Here is a 17,674-nt window from a genome sequence, read left to right as displayed (position 1 = left end):
TTTCTCAAATTCTTCACCCCATGTTAACCACTTGAAACACGAGGTTGTCTGTGCATTGGCACAGCAGAAAAATCACCGTCATTTTACTCCAGTGTGTAGTGGGACTGATGGGCTGTTCCTACGTTCTTGTTGTTTTGCATTTAATTTATTATGAAATCCTTGTAGATCTGCAGAAATATATAAAGAAAAATAAAGTGCATATTTGTGTCATATTTAACATCCAACTGCATACTTCCCCAATTAGATCAATCTTCCATTCCCCACAAATGCGTTCCTTTAAGTGCAGCGTTTATCATTCATTCTCACACATTTCTTCATGTCTAAGCTGTTTCTTTCCCAGATACTCAAGCCCTTTCTTTCAACCATCTTCTATTGTCTAAAGCACTAGAATTTCCCTGAAATGACCTCGTGACAGAGAGCTAAGCATTCTTTTCTTTTTTGCTAACCTCTCTACTTAGCCATAGGTCTTTAGGAAAGATTGCCCATGGAGATTTTTCTCTTTTACATATACTCTAAGAGAATAAGGCACAACTACCAAGTAGAATCCAAACAAGCAGGAGACAGTTTCTGGTTAACAGGATCCAGAATGAGCAGTATTCTGCCTATGTACTGAAAACTTCAGAGACTCTTGGGCCTCTGAAGCTTTCAGAGGGATTTCCCTCCCACTTCAGGACCAAGGCTCCATAGTGTGGTGGTGAAGGTTCAAGCTCTGGAACCACATTGCCTGGGTTGAATCCTGCTTTTTCCACTTATGAGTTGAATGACCTTGAGACTCAGTTTCCTTGACTATAAAATGAGAGTAGTAATAGTGCCTATTATAAAGTGCTGTAGGAGTAAATGAACCAATTCCTGTGAAGCTTTTAGCATAGAGCCAGGCACATAAAAATACTCAATAAATGTTAGCTTTTATTAACAGTAATAAAATACCTCTGGGAATTGAGCTGCACAAATTTTTATTCACAGGAAACTCAAGTAAGTTGGATATTGTGTTTCTACTCATTTGTGCATTTTTATTGGAGGGTAACCAGATACACACTTGTCGTAGCCTTCACTGCTCCAGAGCTCTCATTCTTAGAGTGAAAAGCTTTCATCAGTTGTGCACCTAGGTCTTTCGTTCTGCCACGGTCACCTTCTGCCAGGTCGCTAGTTAAAATGCGAGAGGTGTCTGCTGTGTGACCCATGTCCGTTTTCTAGAACTGCCTGTCTGGTCTTGGCCCACACCTTGTGTTATTATGAAGACAATTATTGAATATGAAAGGAAGAATTTGGGTATTTCTTTTTTGTGAAGAAACTGTTTAAGCCCCATAGTTAAATGGGAAACTAAAGGAGAGGAAAAAAACAAGTGTCCATAATGACAAATAAAAAAGATGTTTTAAAAACCAATACAAGCCCTGGCTGGTGTAGCTCAGTGGATTGAGCACGGGCTGCGAACCAAAGTGTCGCAGGTTCGATTCCCAGTCAGGGTACAAGCCTAGGTTGCAGGCCATGACCCCCAGCAACTGCACATTGATGTTTCTCTCTCTCTTTCTTTCTCCCTCCATTCCCTCTCTAAAAATAAATAAATACAATCTTTAAAAAAAAAAGAATCCCTAAAATTAAAAAAAAATACAAGTTCATCATAAATTAAGATGAATTGATGAATAGAGAAATTGATAATATGCAATATAGCAAATATAGACAAATACTAATTACAGAATTTAAGTGGTAGGAATGGATGTTCATTGTACACTTAATTCTTCTGTGTGTTTGAAATTTTTTTAAATACTGAAAATTCAAACAATGCATTTTCCTTTATAAATGTGTCCATCCGCTTTCTGGGCAGGTGTGTCGGTACCTCTGCAGCTGGGCCTGCCTGACGCAGTGCCCCCCCAGTATGGCGCGCTGCGGGAGGTGAGCATTCACACCGCGAGGGCCAGGCTCCGGCTGCTTTACCACTTCTCGGACCTCATGTACTCGTCCTGGAGGCTGCTGAACCTCAGCCCCAACAACCAGGTAACACACTGGCTTGGGAAATAATGACCATGATGTGTTCACTGGGCCTGGGCATTTCTCTCAGCCTTCAGGACATTATTTCATGGCTAATGCTTTATACTCTTAGCACTTGAGAGATGTAGAAAAGGAAACAATTCTGTTTGCATTTTATTGTTGGGTTAGCGACAGCCCAGGTATTGGTAGTCATACTGTGAGACACAAAGTGGTCTTCTGCCTATATTTTGGTTTGTCTAAACCTCAAGGAAGAATGAATGTCTAAGCATGTATTTTCTATAAAGTCCAGTATAGGGTTTTAAAAATTAAGCACACATAGCTGTTAGTATGAGTTAGGGTTGCTACATGAATGAGTCTACAACACTTAGGAGACTTCTTGCTCCTCTTACAAACACACACTCCGGGTCCTGTGGAAGGGTAGGTGGGGGAGATAAAGTAAATTTGACTGATATGCTTTCTTTATGGAACAGTCTAGAAATACAGAAGGAAAGCAGGCTGTCTGTGTGTGTTGGTTTTAATGTGTAGGCATACCTGCCAAACGTTTATCAGTTTATAAAACAGTTCATGAAAAAATCTTTTGGGGAGCCAGTCTTGAAGCAGATGAGAGATTTGACACATCATTGTTAGAAATAGATGAAGAGCCAGGCTACAGAATACTGTGTGCACCAAACAAAGTGATGGCAAACGGTGTGTAAGTTGTGGGAGAGATGTTTAATGACATAAAGTTAGGCGAGAAAAGCAGTGGAAAATCATATAAACAGTGTGACCTCAATGATGTGAAAAAATGTAAGTCTACAAAACATGGAAGGAAGCCCTGGCTGGTGTGGCTCAGTAGACTGAGTGCCAGCTGGCGAACTAGAGGGTCACCAGTTCAATTGCCAGTTCATTTGGCACATGCCTGGGTTGTGGGCTGGGGCACCAGTGGGGGGCACATGAGAGGCAACCAGACATTGATGTTTCACTCCCTCCCTCCTTTCCCTCCCCTCCGTCTAAAAATAAATAAAATACAATCTTTAAAAAGAAAAAAACATGGAAGGAAATAGATCAGAGTGTTAACGGCGGATATCCATATGGTAGGGTTACAGACGGTTTTATGTGTATGTTTGTGTACTTTTCTGTATTTTCCAAGTTTTTAAAAATAATATATTTTATTAGAAAAATATTTTTAAATGACTGATACTCATACCCATATTTATGCTTTTAAAGTGAATTTCAAGAAATATATATTCTGAAAGTAAAGTGTTCTTTCAAGCCTTAGAGTTTACCATTTCCTTTTCTTTTAATTCTTTTTTATTTTTTTGTTGTTCAGTTAAGTGTACCGTTTCTGATAAGCTTATTTCCTGTTACAGAACAGTACATCTCACTATAATGCTGGAACATGGGGCATTGTGCAGGGACAGCTTCGGCCTTTGTTAGCCCCAAGAGTCTACACCCTCCCAATGGTGCGCTCCATAGGAAAAACCATGGTTCAAGGCAAAAACTATGGACCTCAAATTACAGTAAAGAGGATATCAACCAGGTTAGCACATGTGTGCCTGTTGCACTAACTGGCTAGCATTTTTGGGGGGGTGAACACTACTAACTAATCTCCGTGATCCTTAGCTTCTTCATTTTAAAGTTGGGTAGTAACAGTACTTAGGTTAGTACCCAGTGGGGTTATGTGGGCCTACCACAATGTTTGGCTGTTGCTAAGCTGGCCTGTTAATTCACTGATGAGTAGATACCTTCAAGTGACCTTTGTGGTTATTTAGGGACATTGGTGAGAGTTGTATTTTATTCTGTTTTCCCTTTGTTTTAAAGAGGACGGAAGTGTAAGCCCATCTTTGTCCAAATAGCGAGGCAAGTAGTTAAACTGAATGCATCAGACCTCCGTCTGCCCTCCAGAGCGTGGAAGGTCAAGCTGGTTGGAGAAGGGGCTGATGATGCCGGAGGAGTGTTTGATGACACGATCACAGAGATGTGCCAGGTCTGTTCATTCTGGTCTCCTGCTGAGCTGTTCACTCAGGTGTTGGCCATTTTATTGTTTCCAGTATTTACTCTGTCAAACATGTTTTATAAATGGAGCCAGGATCCATTTTTGAGCCTTATGTGAAGATACACTCTTAGTGATATAAAGGTGAATTACAGTCGGGGTTTGTGAAGACACCGTACTGAATAAATGTCAGTGCTTAGCCATCCACCAGGGACCCCCCCATCTGTTGTGCTGTAGTACTGGCAGAGAAAACAAAAAGGACACATTCATGTAACACACAAATCCAGGACCATCCATGTGCTCTGTGTTTGGTGCTTGTAGAACTGCCAGGCTCTAGGTGAATTAGAAAAACAAGTCTTAAGCACTTGAACCGGTTCTTATTTAAGATCTACACTGGCAGCTGTACGTCCAGATCAGTTCTGACCCTTCCAGCTTTGTCTGGTATTAGGATTTTCCTGATAAATCTGGTGACTAAAATAACACTTGGCTATCAATTTGAATAATACTATACTTTATTCACGGATACTCCATCTTCTGCCCTGGATTGACTTTTTCATTTTAGTTCTGCATACTGCAGGATATTTTCTACATGGAGGCATTCCTAATTTCATTTTGAATTAAAGCTGTGAAAATAACCACAGAGAGATAGCTGGTTGTCACATAGCATTATAAAGTTCTTAAATATTCTCTTTTCAGTATGACGTTTAATGCAATTAGTTAATTCTCTTGATGCATTTGATGGTCATTTCTCAAAAATAATTTTCTTCTACAGGAACTTGAAACTGGTGTTGTCGACCTTCTCATACCCTCTCCCAATGCAACTGCAGAAGTGGGTTACAACAGGGACAGGTAAGACAGCCAGCAGATGTTTATGGAATTTCATTAATGATGACAACTCACATTTACGGAGTGCTTACTATGTGCCAGATGCTGTGCCAGGCGCTGTTCTAAGTTCTTCACATGTAATATCCCATTTAATCCTCATTATGACCTGAAGGAGTAGGAACTACTGTTAATTTCTTTCCATAGCTCAAAAACTGAGGCACTTGTCTCGTGACTCACTGTTCAGTGTGGGACTGACTCTGGTGATGTGGAGGGGCAGAGGAACCGCAAGCTTGATAATGCGCCCTGACTTCTTTTGTATTTCTGAAGGCCAGCACAAGCTCTCCTCAAGGAATTTTCTGCATCAAAATTTATTTAAAAGCTTTGATAAGCTATCAAGTCACTGCACTTAGTATTTGCAGTTGTATATTATTCCTGAATTTGCCAGATTTTGAATTTTGGATCTTGTGTCGTGGACTTGTACATGATAAATGAAATGATTTTAGGAAATAGGACATCCTGGAGCAGATTGCTTAAGGATTAATGAACTATTTACTTGCCCTTTTATGGTTCTTCTAAAAATAATTCAAAATTTGGTTGCTGTGCTATCCAAAACAGTACCTACAGGCCACATGTGGCTGTTGAGTCCTCAAAATGTAGTTAGAACGGCTGAAGAACTGAATTTTAAATTTTATTTAATTAATTTAAATGGCCACATGTTCAGCAGCCCAGGTCTAGACTAATACTATAGCTATTGGACAACTTTTTTCTAATAAAATTGAGGATAATTTTGTTTGAAATATTTTCCTTAATTCTACAGGTTCCTTTTTAACCCTTCTGCCTGCCTTGATGAACACTTAATGCAATTTAAGTTCTTGGGAATTTTAATGGGAGTTGCCATTCGCACAAAGAAGCCTCTGGACCTCCACTTGGCCCCTCTGGTGTGGAAGCAGCTGTGCTGCGTCCCACTCACCCTGGAAGACCTGGAGGAGGTGGATCTGCTCTACGTGCAGACCCTCAACAGCATTCTTCACATTGAAGACAGTGGGATTACTGAGGAAAGTTTCCATGAGGTAAGTGCAGGCCAGTCCATGCTTCTGTGGTGTTGACTAGATTTTTTTTTGTAAAACTCAGATATTGTTGTCCTCTTGCTGTCTGGCTGACCCACACCACATCCTATTGCTGCCCTTAGAAGCTGCCCCCTCTCCCCCGGCAATTTAAATAGCTTCTAACAGATAGAGTCGACTCCAGCAACCCAGCTTTGCTCCTTCACCTTTAATCAGTCCTCTGCCTGTTATAGTGGAGGACCAGAAGCAGCAGGGTGGAGAAGGGAGGGCTGGGTGACCAGAGTCCATCAGCCTAGTTTAGGGGGAGAAAAACTCAGCCTCATTTTGAACTACAGCCTGATGAGTCAGCATTCCCTGCTGATGACGTAGCCTGATCAGCTATCTCGATTGCCTTGTTTTTATCCTTAAAACTCTTAATGATGTTACTCTTTTTATTTTGTTGTCATTTGTACCATGTAGTAAAAATTCCTCTTTTTTGCTATTCCTAGATGATTCCTCTTGATTCTTTTGTTGGCCAGAGTGCTGATGGCAAAATGGTTCCCATTATTCCTGGTGGAAATAGTATCCCACTCACATTTTCCAATAGGAAGGAGTATGTGGAGAGGGCCATTGAATACCGACTTCATGAGATGGACCGGCAGGTGAGACGGAACATTTCGGGGGTGTGTGCGATTGTTTGCCTTTGTCCCCAAATGAGAGCTGAATACTTACTACTGAAATGGGGCATATGAATTTACTGTGTTACTTCATTTGTATCTACAGTTCAGCCCCTCTTCAGAGACTTCTCAGGCCACATCTCTGGGTCTCCTGTCTCTTTACTCATGACCTTACTTAGGTCAGCTGTGAATTGGTCACTGGTTGGATTGAGGCCAAGCTCTGACCCAGGCCTTCATACCCTACATTCTTACTCCTCCTCGTTTCTTACTGCCGTTCAACCCAGTGTCCCCACTCAGCGTGGTCAGTCAGGCTCCATACGGAGGAACCCCCGAAAACAGATCTTGCAATCCCCCATGAATGCCTCTTCCCCTCTCCTGCTGCAGTCCTTTAAGCCCCAGCTGAGAATGCATCTACTCCACAAACTAGCTCTCCTGCAGGTCCATAACCTGTAGAGATCTTTCTTGTTACTTTGAAATTCCTCAAGATTTAATATTCTTCTGTATTATGATCTAACAGTTAGGCTGCAGAGTTCGGTATTGTTTCTTCAGTCAGCTTGTAAGACATTAAATGAATGTTCTCTTTCTTTCTTTTATCCATCTATAGCCTATATATTCTTGTTTTATGCTGACATGTGGTATAAGCATTTAATAAATGGTGGGAGTATGATAGGCGAACATAGGAATGAATATTGTATCCAAAAATGATTTTTTGGTTATACAATCCTTAATAGCTACTTTAGTAATTACTAGGCAGGAGGCATCCAGCCCAGAATACTTTATTTGCAGAATTATGTTGGGGTTTTATTGAGAGCTGGATTCAGGCTCTGAGGCTGTGTGGTAATATGTGTATAACCTTCACTCCTGATACCTTCTTTGACTTTGACTTTGGGCCAAGTCCAGTCAAAAACTAAATCCCTTAGTTTAATGAGAGTGGGTCTGTCAGCAGTGCTGTTTACACAGCCAGGGATTAGGATTTAGTCTCTAGTTCTTGACTAACTTTAATCCTTGGAGAGCGAATACCTGACTGAAGATGTATTGATCGCCTCCTGCATGCCAGGCGTGGTCCAGGCACCTTCATCTGCAGTTTTCCCATCATTACTCTGTAACATAAGGATTAGTACTACCATTTCACAGATGAAAACACTGAGTCCCGAGAAATGCAGTGATGTGCCCAAGGCAGAGCCAGGATCCCAAAGCAGGGGTAACTTTGGAGTCTGGGCTCTTCTGCTTGCCCTTCCTCGGAGGGTCAGATTGACCATCCACTCTCCATCAGTTGTGCTCTGCTCTGGCTTTGTTCCTTTCTCTGTAACAAGGCTGCCTTCCTCTTTCACTTCCTCCTCGTCCTTAGAACCCACTGTTCTTCCCACAGTCATCCCAATTGTCCCCTGCCCAAGCAGCCAGCCCCCATACTACCCTCAGTTTCTTCAGACAGCTTTTGGTTTGTATTCTTCGAGGCAGGACATCTTGGTTTTTGGCAGACTTTGGCTGAGGTATTCCTTTTAATATCAGTAGAGACTGCCCTCACTGCCAGTCCTGTTTCTTAGTCCCAGGCATGATAACCCTGTACAAATCATAACCCCAGGGCCTTCCTCAAGGCATGACTCCTGTTGATCCTGGGTTTTTTGTCTTGTTTTGTTTGTTTTGTTTTGTTTTCTTTATGGTAGATGGTTTTGAGTTGGCCAAGAGTGAAGGTATATTTATCTAACAAACCTTGAAGGGTGATGAGTCTGTCCTGGTTGGTATAGGACTCAGTGGATTGAGCAACAGACTACGAACCAAAGGGTCGCTGGTTCGATTCCCAGTCAGGGCACATGCCTGGGTTGTGGGCCAGGTCCTCAGTCAGGGGTGCATGAAAGGCAACAACACATTGATTCTTCTCTCCTCCTCTTTCTCCCTCCCTTCCCCTCTCTAAAAATGTATAAAATTTTTTTTTAAAAAAGAGTGATGAGTTTGTGTACAGGGGATACACTACTTGCAACTTTGAAGGAGTTCTTCCAGTCAGACTGCGGGCAGCCCCGGCAGCTCGCCCTCAGTGTTTCCCTGCTGGCCAGTTCTCAGCACTGTGCTAAGAGAACAGAGGAATTATAAACTCCCCGGTCACACAGACTTTCATGTAGTTACTCAATTAAAATTCTCATCCTAGTTACGTGAGCAGCATGCCTCACTTTTCAGAGGAGAAAACCTCAGTAAAAGAAGAAGTGGTAGAGTTGGGACTTGGAACCCAAGTGTCTTAATTAAATTCTCTGTCCGTTTCACTGCCCTCCTACAAAGGATTTCCAGTTTTACTTTCTTCTTTATACTTTTTCAATTTTTTCAAACAATGAACATAAATAATTTTTACCAAAAAATGACTTTTAAAAGAAAATATAAGTTACAAAACAATATAAGCTAGACATGTCCTTCAAGAGCTTCTTACTCTGCCGAAGACACAAACTGTCCCACAGAGCACACTGTCACAGCTCACGCACACGTGTGTGGCAATGCAAATGAGTGGGGTTGGCACTAAGGAGTGGAGGTGGGCTCCTAAATTGGACTTGAACTAGGGTCAGAGAGATGGAGGATGGGCTGAACGCACGGCAGTCATGGCTGGAGTTCTGAGGGATAAGCAGATGGGTGGCTGAGCAGGTGGGAGGTGCCCAGCCCAGCTGGGTCCACGATGGGTGCTCAGTCTGCGCCCACATGTTGAGTGAACGACCTCTCCGGGGAGCAGGTGGCTGCAGTCCGAGAAGGGATGTCCTGGATCGTCCCCGTGCCGCTGCTCTCCCTCCTCACAGCGAAGCAGCTGGAGCAGATGGTGTGCGGGATGCCTGAGATCTCGGTGGAGGTCTTGAAGAAAGTGGTGCGATACCGGGAGGTGGATGAGCAGCATCAGCTAGTGCAGTGGTTCTGGCACACACTGGAGGAGTTCTCCAATGAGGAGCGGGTGCTCTTCATGAGGTTCGTGTCTGGAAGATCCCGACTACCAGCCAACACTGCTGACATTTCTCAGAGATTTCAAATCATGAAGGTTGATAGGGTAAGTAAGCCATTTTTTCCTGCTTGGTAGTATCTGTCCTTACTGCTTGGTGGGGAAACCAAACTGTGACCCTCAAGTAGGCCTGCCAGTTCAGGCTTAATGCTCGGAATTTCCAGATTTTAAAAAATCAGGTAGAAAAACTTGTTCAGAAACATCATAAAGCTTCAGTAAAAAAGCTCTTAAATGTATGTAGAAGGCATATACAACCAACAACCTTCAATAAACCTTCTGGTATCTTCCTGACTGAAAACTAAGCTCGGCAGAGGGTCCATCATGTTGCCTCTGTTTCTCATTTTCTACACCTTTCCATTGTGGGACTTATCCCTGTAACATGATATTTGTTTTCACTAGGATACTCTTAGCCGGTGCACTCACTGTAGAAGGAACCTGAAGGCGTGGGGAGCACCGATAGCGGGTTCTGGGACTGCCTGTGAGGTGTGCCCTGTGGGGCAGGCAGTGCGGCTTCTCTGCAGCCTGATGAGAGGCCCCAGCTGCAGAGCCACAGCCCAGCTGCCGTTTTGACAGATGGCTTAGGAATAAAAGGGCTTAGAGTCTCAAATGCACACTGCTGCCAGAGTCATCTTTCTTAAGCACCCATCTGACCATGTCACTCTTCTCCTTTCACACCATTCAGGGCTCCCCTGCATTGACCCCAGGACAAATGCCAACCATCTTTTCAGCTTTAAACACCTCCAGCCCCGCCTTTGCCCCTCTTTGTGATATAACCTTTTGACACTTATTATGTTCTGGCCATAATGGACCGCTTGCCTTTCTTCCCAACAGGCCACGGTGTTTTTAAACTTCTGTGCCTTTGTATAGGCTGTTCCCTAGCTTTAGTAAGTTCTCCTTCACACATCTTTCCATCTATGCCTAGCAAGCAATTACTTATCCTTTAAGCCTAACAACAACGTCGTCTCTTCCAGAAGCCCTCCTAGATGCTTTGCTGTGTTCCCTGCCCATTCCTGAGGGCAGACTTAGATCTCTATCCACATCCTGGATACCTGGTATACCCCTCAAACCCAGCGTTTAACTTAAGTTAGAAGTGTCTGTGTTCCCTCTATCTCTTGCCTGCCCCTTCTCCACCACCTCCAACCCTCAAGCTGGGCAGTCCTCCAAACAGGGCCCATGGTATTTATTCTGGAAACAGTAAGGCGAGTACAGCCTCTTCACGCAAGGGCCCTTCCTGCCAGTTCCAGCAGGTTTCAGTATCTGCCTTTCTGGTGCTTTTATAGCAACCACTCCTGGAGGTTGCTGTAGCCAAAGCCATCCCTCCCCCACCGCCTCCTGAGACTACCCTCCTGTGCTCCACTCCTGGGCTAGGCCTGTTGGAGAGGCCACAAACAGGAAGGGCTATGAAAAGAGCCTTTCCATAAATTTTCTACATGACTTGCCAGAAACTATAAGTTGTAAATCTGTTTTGTTGCTTCAGAGAGAGATGGGGAGGAGGAACTGGTTTATTTCTATTCAGCTCTAGAAAAAATCCTTGCCTAATATCTATCCAGGGCTACCTCTGCCATCCCTGGAGTTAATCCACCACTAATCCGCCCGCCTGGGGGGTTTCAGCCTCAGAAAACTGACCACTGCAGGTCTCTCCTTTGTGACTGACTCTTAGCCCATTCCTCTAACGTCCCAGTCGGAGCCACCTGCCAGCCTTCCCGCTCGCTCTCTCTGCTGGTTTGGGTTTTTCTGCATTCCAGCTTTCTGTGTCATCACAGCTCTGGCAAGTCAGGCTTCTGGGCACCCCCTCTCCCGCCTCCTTGAAATGCACTCACCTGGTGTAGGGTGCAGGCCTCTGGGGGAGGAGGAGGAGGCTGGTTTTAAATGAGGGTTGGGCAAGAGAGAGTGGGCAAGTTCTTTTTTAAAAACTAAAATATGTATATATATAATAGTATTATAATTATTACAAACACTGTAGTTTGGAAAATGGCTGTGTTTGCAGGAAGGGGTGGGGAACACATACAGTGTTCTCTCTCTGGCGGTCGCCATTCTCGCCTTTCACCTGATTCCTCCCGTCTTCGCCTCAGGCACACACAGTTCTGCATGATGTCTTTAAAATTTTTATTCTGCTTTCCTCACCTAAAAGTCTGTCCCTAGCACTTTTCTGTTTTACTGCTGGTCATCATAATTTTAAATGACTGTCACTGTCAGTTAAGTGGATGGACTGGGGTTTAACTAACTCCTTCATTTGAGCTGTGTGCTGGGGGCCATGGCAGGTGAAGCATGCGGAGTGCTTGCCAGGAGGGCGGGGAGGGCAGCAGGAGCGTGCTGGCTTCCCGACCTACCGCTGTTCCCCCTTTCACCAGCGCTGTCGGGGGTTTTCGAAGCAGCTTCACACTTGGACCCTGTTGGTGAGAGGGAATGACCTCGATGGCACTTTTACTCTGTGGCAGGAAATGTGCAAAGTGTTCTCTCCAGTAATGCTGCCAGTCGGGGCTTGTCCTCGCTGTACACGCGAGGGCACTGGGAGAGTGAGGAGAGGAAGGGAAGCATCTTCGTCAAAAGTCTTGATGGCTGTGCACACCAGAGCCCACGCTCTTTCTACCGTGGCCCGTTCTCTGCTGCCCTTGCGTTTGGCCACTCATTCTTGTCTGGGGCCCTCTTGAAGGCAGGGAGAAGTGCTTTCCTGACTGTGGGGCGGTGCTGATGGGCAGCTCCTTTGCCCCCACACCACCTTGATGCTGCACTCATAGCTCTGGCCCTCTCTCTCCACAGCCTTACGACAGTCTGCCTACCTCACAGACCTGCTTCTTCCAGCTAAGGCTGCCCCCCTACTCCAGCCAGCTGGTCATGGCGGAGCGCCTGCGCTACGCTATCAACAACTGCCGCTCAATCGACATGGACAACTACATGCTCTCGAGAAACGTGGACAACGCCGAGGGCTCCGACACCGACTACTGACGCTGGGGGTGGCGCCACCCGCCTTTCCTCAGTGATGCTCACTTCCAGTTTAATGTTGATACACTTTTATGGTAACTGCATAGATGTTTTAGGAACATAAACCGACATTATAAACAGTGACCACATCTAGTTCCTCTAAATGTAACAAAGAAATTAGATGTTTTTATTTTTCTGTGATTGTACAAAAAGAAAAAAACAAAGTGCTCTCAGTCAGGTTTTTCCCTCATATTTTTGGTCACTTTTGATAAGTTTGCATGGAACCATTTTGGTGCATTTTTAGTTGGGAATGGTACCTTTTTGTAAACCCACCCAGTGAACATGAAATTGTACATTGTGTATAATTGTTCATTAGAAAGGACAGTTTTACATGAATATTCATATATTTATTTTGTTTTAATTTGAATTGCCTGTGCAGGGTTCCTCATGCAGAGAAATAAAGCCAGTCAGGAAACAGAACATGGGCTGCTTTTGTTGACGCCAGCAGAGCTTCTGACTAGGAGAAGGAGCAAGCTTTCAGGCTAGTCTCCCACAGCTTCTTGACCCACCAGAAACTTCCCTTTACCCTGAGAATAGGCTTTGCTTGGCAGTGACTAGCACAGGGCCGTGTGGGTACAGCAGTTGTTCGGGGTCGGAAGCCTCCGTTTCATTTGTTTTGTCGCCCTAGGTTGGTCTCACTCTGCTCTCTCAGTCCAGAGGCCTTGCTTTAGCCACTCAGCCCGTTTTCTCAGCACCACCCTTCTCCTGTGTAGCTGGCTTAAGGTGGAGCGTGCTAAAAAGAGCCTTTCTTGAAGCCCTGCAATCCCTAGTGTGGAATGTGGCTTTACTAGGCAAGGAGGAAGTTAACCAAAGTAATGGGGTTCTCACTCTGCCTGTGAGGAACAAGTGATGGGATTAAAGACCATTTTACAATAAGGTGCTGAGTCTGTGGGGAGGGTGGCCCAGTGGGAGGTGTGCAGAAAGGATAATTATTGCTCCTGAGCACTTAGCATGCGTGGCTGAGTGACCCGGTGAATGAGTGAGTGAATGTGTGAATTAACATGAGCACTGAGGAGTGGCTTTCATATTGCTGAATGATGGATGGTGGGGAACTGTGCAGGGAGCTGAAGAAGAATCACAGTGTTGGTGCTTGAACCCAGCCCTTGAGGGCCCCAGGCATCATGCTTGTTTGTTCAGGAATGTGGTTCTACGGGAAAGGGCCATCTTGAAGGAGCTGTGAAGACTTTGGCTGCAGGGAGTGGGAACAGGAAGAGGGCAAGGCCTTGGAGTGGCTTGTGTCTTTCACCTACAGCCACTTCAAGCCAAAAGCTGCTTCCGGTGTACTTCAAGACTGACAGCCTGCTCAAAGGAGATGCTGGCCAGAGGGCCTGGCAGGCCAGTGTTTGCTGCAAGGAAGGTAGAAGGTGTGTCTTTCAAAGAGAAATTGGAAGAAACATATTGTTTTGTTCACTAAGATAATGTGGTGCATGGATCTTTCCCAGTGAGAATATCTAATATTATTTAGAATTAATGACATCTTATTTTATCAAAAAGAGCTTTCACTTGGAACTGCCCCAGAGGGAAACCACAGCTTCTGGGGATCTCCAGGGGTTTCTGGGCAAACAAGCATTTCGTACTCCATCTGAGCTGTCAGCCGGGAGCAGTGGGGAGGGCTCTGGGGGTGGGAAGGCACTGCCCAGGCCTCAGGGCCAGGGGCCGGTCTCAGAGCAGGAAGCCTCTGTGCAGCTGAGATCCCAGGCAGCGCTGAGAGACAGGCCTTTTAGGACCTGGTCTGGTTCCTGCTGACAAGTGGGTCTTCTTACTGGGCTAGGCTGGGCCGAGGGTATGCCAAGCTAAAAGATACATCACGGTTTCCAAGACCATTTTAAATCAAAGTAATGCCTTGAGAGGCTCAGACCTCTGCTGTCGCAGTTTGCTCTGGACGAGGGACAGAGGCACCCCCAGCAGGCCGACGCTCCATAGTTCTGGGTCCTCCTGTCTGTCAGGCCTAATGGGCAGCTTCTCAGGAGGTCTAACCCTGCAAGGGAAAGATGCCTCGGCTTTATAATGGATGCCATTTCTTTTCTGGAAACCTGTCACTTTCCTCCCTTCTCTTGATTTCGGAATGTCTGAGAGGAGCGAGCTCCTGGTCTAAGGAGCTGGAGCCCAGTGTAGGTTTGTATTTTCCTCAGGGCATTTCCAGCCCCTGTGGGGGCTTGGGCAGCTTTTTCGTTTGCTGGACTCATTCAGTTAAATACTTAGGGTTTTTATCACCCTTAACTAGTCTCAAGAGAATTTGACCTCTTGCCTTTACAATTTAAGATTGTAAATTTAAGATTTCCCCAGAGGCCCTTCAAGGTATGTGTTCTGAGCCACCCAACTTTGTAGCCTCAGGCCAACACTGCCAGTAGATGAAACCTGCATCTGGTTAACTTGGTTTTTTTAGCAAAAACCAAATCTTGGGCATGGGATCCTAGAGCTGGAGGATTCCTGGAGCTAAGCGGTCAGTTCATCTCTGCCTCTATGGACCAGGAGTCCAGGGTGAGCAGAGGGAAAGCACTGGATCACAGACAACATGCAGATGAGAGCCAGGAGTCCTGGCTTCCTGTCAGCACGCCAGTGTTGGAGCTGAGGAGGGGCTCAGTCCCCTCCTGTGCAGAAACATTCTGCCTGTGCAGAAACTGGCCAGTGTGTCCCTGAAACACAGGTCTCAGCATCACCTCCCCCCCAGCAGACTCTGCCTCCCAGGGAGCAGTGTGGGGCCCCTGACCTCAGAGCATGTGGTCCCAGTCTCTGCTGGCACTGAAGTTCCTGTGCACACCAGCCAGCCTCCTGCCAGGGAACACAACCCTGACCCGGTGCTGAGGTTCTGCACCCTCCCCCTTGCTTCCCCATGTGGCCATTGGCTGCCTTGCCCACAGCAGAGTGAAGAGTTAACATTCAGGAGCTGGAGAAAGTCTGTGGTTGGTTCTGACAGGCTGTGAAGACATAGGTAACTCCAAGCTGTTACCAGGTACCTCTACAAAACGGCCGGGCACCCATCTCTCTGCCTGCCCTGCTCGGACATGCCTTGGGCTTCCTCACTCCGCCTGTGTTGAGCTGTGCTGGATGATGGGAACACCCTCCCCACTGCTGGAACCCGTGGAAGCTGGAAGCAGTCTTCTAGGCTTGGCCCAAAGGCTCTGTCCTCAGATGTTCCCGGATCACCCCATCCCAGTGCCCAGGCCTTGTGGGTTTTGCCAGGCACTTGGCTTTCCTAGCTCCCAGCAGATGTGAGGACTCCTTTCCCTACCCCCACCTTCCAGGCACTGCACATTTAGACATAATATCATCACAGTGTCACAGAGAGGGTACTGGTCCAATTTTACAGATAAACAGAACCTCGGAAAGGTCACAAGTTGTCAGAAGTTATGGACGGTGGCACTGGGAGAGCCCTTGAAAGCTGTCCTCAACCGAAGCCTCATGTCTTCTAACCACAGCGAATGCATGGCCAATACCCAGTAACTGTTTGCTGAATGAGTGAGTCAGCGGATAAGTTAAGCATGCAGTGTCCCTTGTTCCATGCACATCTGAGAGAAGACCCAGGAAGTTGTTTTTGGTTTTAGCAGGCACTGCTCTGTCAGGTGGTTGGCTCGGGGCCTACTGAAGGTGGACCATGACTGTTAGGAGGTAGCCGTGGGTCTCCGTCAGCCCCCGCTTCCTGGGAGCACTTCCGATGCCCCCAAACTTTTCTGGAGGGGGCGGGGCAGAACTAGAGCCCTAGAAACAATGTGGGACACAGCTTTAGTTCTGTGGTCACTGCAGTCTTGGAATGTGGGGTGTCTTAGGCATTGAAGGGTTAGTTAGGAAATTTAACCTCAGGTATAAAAGCATCCACAGGAAAGGGCCTCAGGAATGCAAGTTACCCTCTTCCTGCCAAACTTGCAGGGAGTGACCTCTTCTCTACAAACAGTCGCACTCCTTACAAGAACCCTGGCAGCAAGATTCTTTAGCTATTGCAATACCCAGGTACGAAGGCGGGGGTTTGGAGAGGGCTGATCTGCCCTGGTTAGAGGAGAGCCACAAACCACAATCCAGTTGTTCCCAACCAAACCACCAACTCAGGCAAACAGGGCCTGCTGGGAATTGGAGAAGACTAGAGCAAAACCCTGGGGCTTAAGTGGCTATGTTTTAGACAAACATTTAACCCCCTAGAAGCCTGAGCTTTCTTCCAACATTGTTTGCAGTAGTGGGAGAAAATGAAGCTCCTGCAAGGCCTCTCTGCGAGCCCAGAGCATGGTGGGTGGGCTGTAAAATCACCAGGAGGGAACTAGTCTCAGGCTAGTGGGGGGCCCTCTTGTTCTACTACAGTTGGCCTGTACTACAGGGCCTCACTCTTCCCACACGGGGATGAGGGACTGTGCCAGGTGGGGGCTCAGTGGACCTGTTCTCAGGCTTAGCACTGGCCCAACCAAAGGCCCAAGGGCAGCAACTGAGGCTTTCAGCAGTCCTCCCAGGGATGGGGGCAGGGTCGGGTTCTGCTTGCTTGTCCACACCTTCACCTGGATATCATCTGTGCCTTGGTTCCTGCTTGGGGTAGGCTGGGTGGGAGATGTCCAGCTCTCATTTCATCCTCACAATAACCTGTGAGGCCTTGATGGCCTCCCCCATCCCTTCTTTCTCTGATATCTCCTGCTTGCCTTTCCTTCCTCCTCACTCTCTTCTAGATACACCAGCCTCCCCTAACATGCCAGCTGAGCTCCTAGTCTGGGGCCTTTGAACCAGCTGCTCTCTTCCTGGACTATTTTCCTTCCACCCGCTGCTGGGCTCCCTCCCTCACTCATGTCTCAAAGGCCACCTTCTCAGTGAGGCTCACATTGGTCAACCCCTTTGAAGTTAATTCCCCCTTACTCTGCTTTTCACCTGGTATTCACTATCTTTTTACCCACCGATTACAGCAGGTCCTCAAGTAATGTTTCATTCAACATTGATGAGATGCTAGGAAATTAACTTGCTTATGTCAGTTAGCCTATGGTAAAACTGGTTCCATTGTAGGCACATTTGCCTCAGTTCCAAGAACCTATCAATGACCGTAAGTGAGAACTTTACTTAATGTCTCTTCATCCACTGGAAGGTAAGTACCATGAGAATAAAACTTGTCTCCTTTTCCTTGCCATTTCCCCAATATTTGGGCAACAAATTAAGGAACCCGCGGGTAGAAATCAAGCTCCCCTTTCACAAAGAAGAAACACCTGGCCTCAGGTGTGTAAAGAAAGGGTCTCAGTCTCAGAGGGTGATGGGC

The 17,674-nt window shown here is 46.2% G+C and overlaps 1 protein-coding gene across 10 annotated transcripts in view; it reads left to right on the top strand.

Moving 5' to 3' along the window:
• HERC1 (HECT and RLD domain containing E3 ubiquitin protein ligase family member 1) overlaps positions 1 to 13,946 on the top strand; it is a 179,421-nt gene extending 165,475 nt beyond the window's left edge. For all 10 annotated transcript variants that reach the window (XM_045822533.1, XM_045822531.1, XM_045822528.1 and 7 more), the window contains 8 exons: positions 1,823 to 1,992; positions 3,336 to 3,505; positions 3,787 to 3,952; positions 4,731 to 4,807; positions 5,601 to 5,853; positions 6,336 to 6,488; positions 9,214 to 9,519; positions 12,232 to 13,946. In XM_045822533.1, coding sequence (XP_045678489.1) covers positions 1,823 to 1,992; positions 3,336 to 3,505; positions 3,787 to 3,952; positions 4,731 to 4,807; positions 5,601 to 5,853; positions 6,336 to 6,488; positions 9,214 to 9,519; positions 12,232 to 12,417 — 1,481 coding nt within the window. In that variant the 3' untranslated portion in view covers positions 12,418 to 13,946. The remainder of the gene's footprint in view (positions 1 to 1,822; positions 1,993 to 3,335; positions 3,506 to 3,786; positions 3,953 to 4,730; positions 4,808 to 5,600; positions 5,854 to 6,335; positions 6,489 to 9,213; positions 9,520 to 12,231) is intronic.
• Positions 13,947 to 17,674: the final 3,728 nt, after the last annotated feature.

This window comes from Phyllostomus hastatus, unplaced genomic scaffold (assembly GCF_019186645.2).
Source record: "Phyllostomus hastatus isolate PE091 unplaced genomic scaffold, TTU_PhHast_1.1 phas_scaffold_501, whole genome shotgun sequence".
NCBI classification, from domain to species: Eukaryota; Metazoa; Chordata; class Mammalia; order Chiroptera; family Phyllostomidae; genus Phyllostomus; species Phyllostomus hastatus.
The sequence above is the reverse complement of the archived record's forward strand: the minus strand, read 5'-3'. Positions and strand labels throughout refer to the sequence as shown.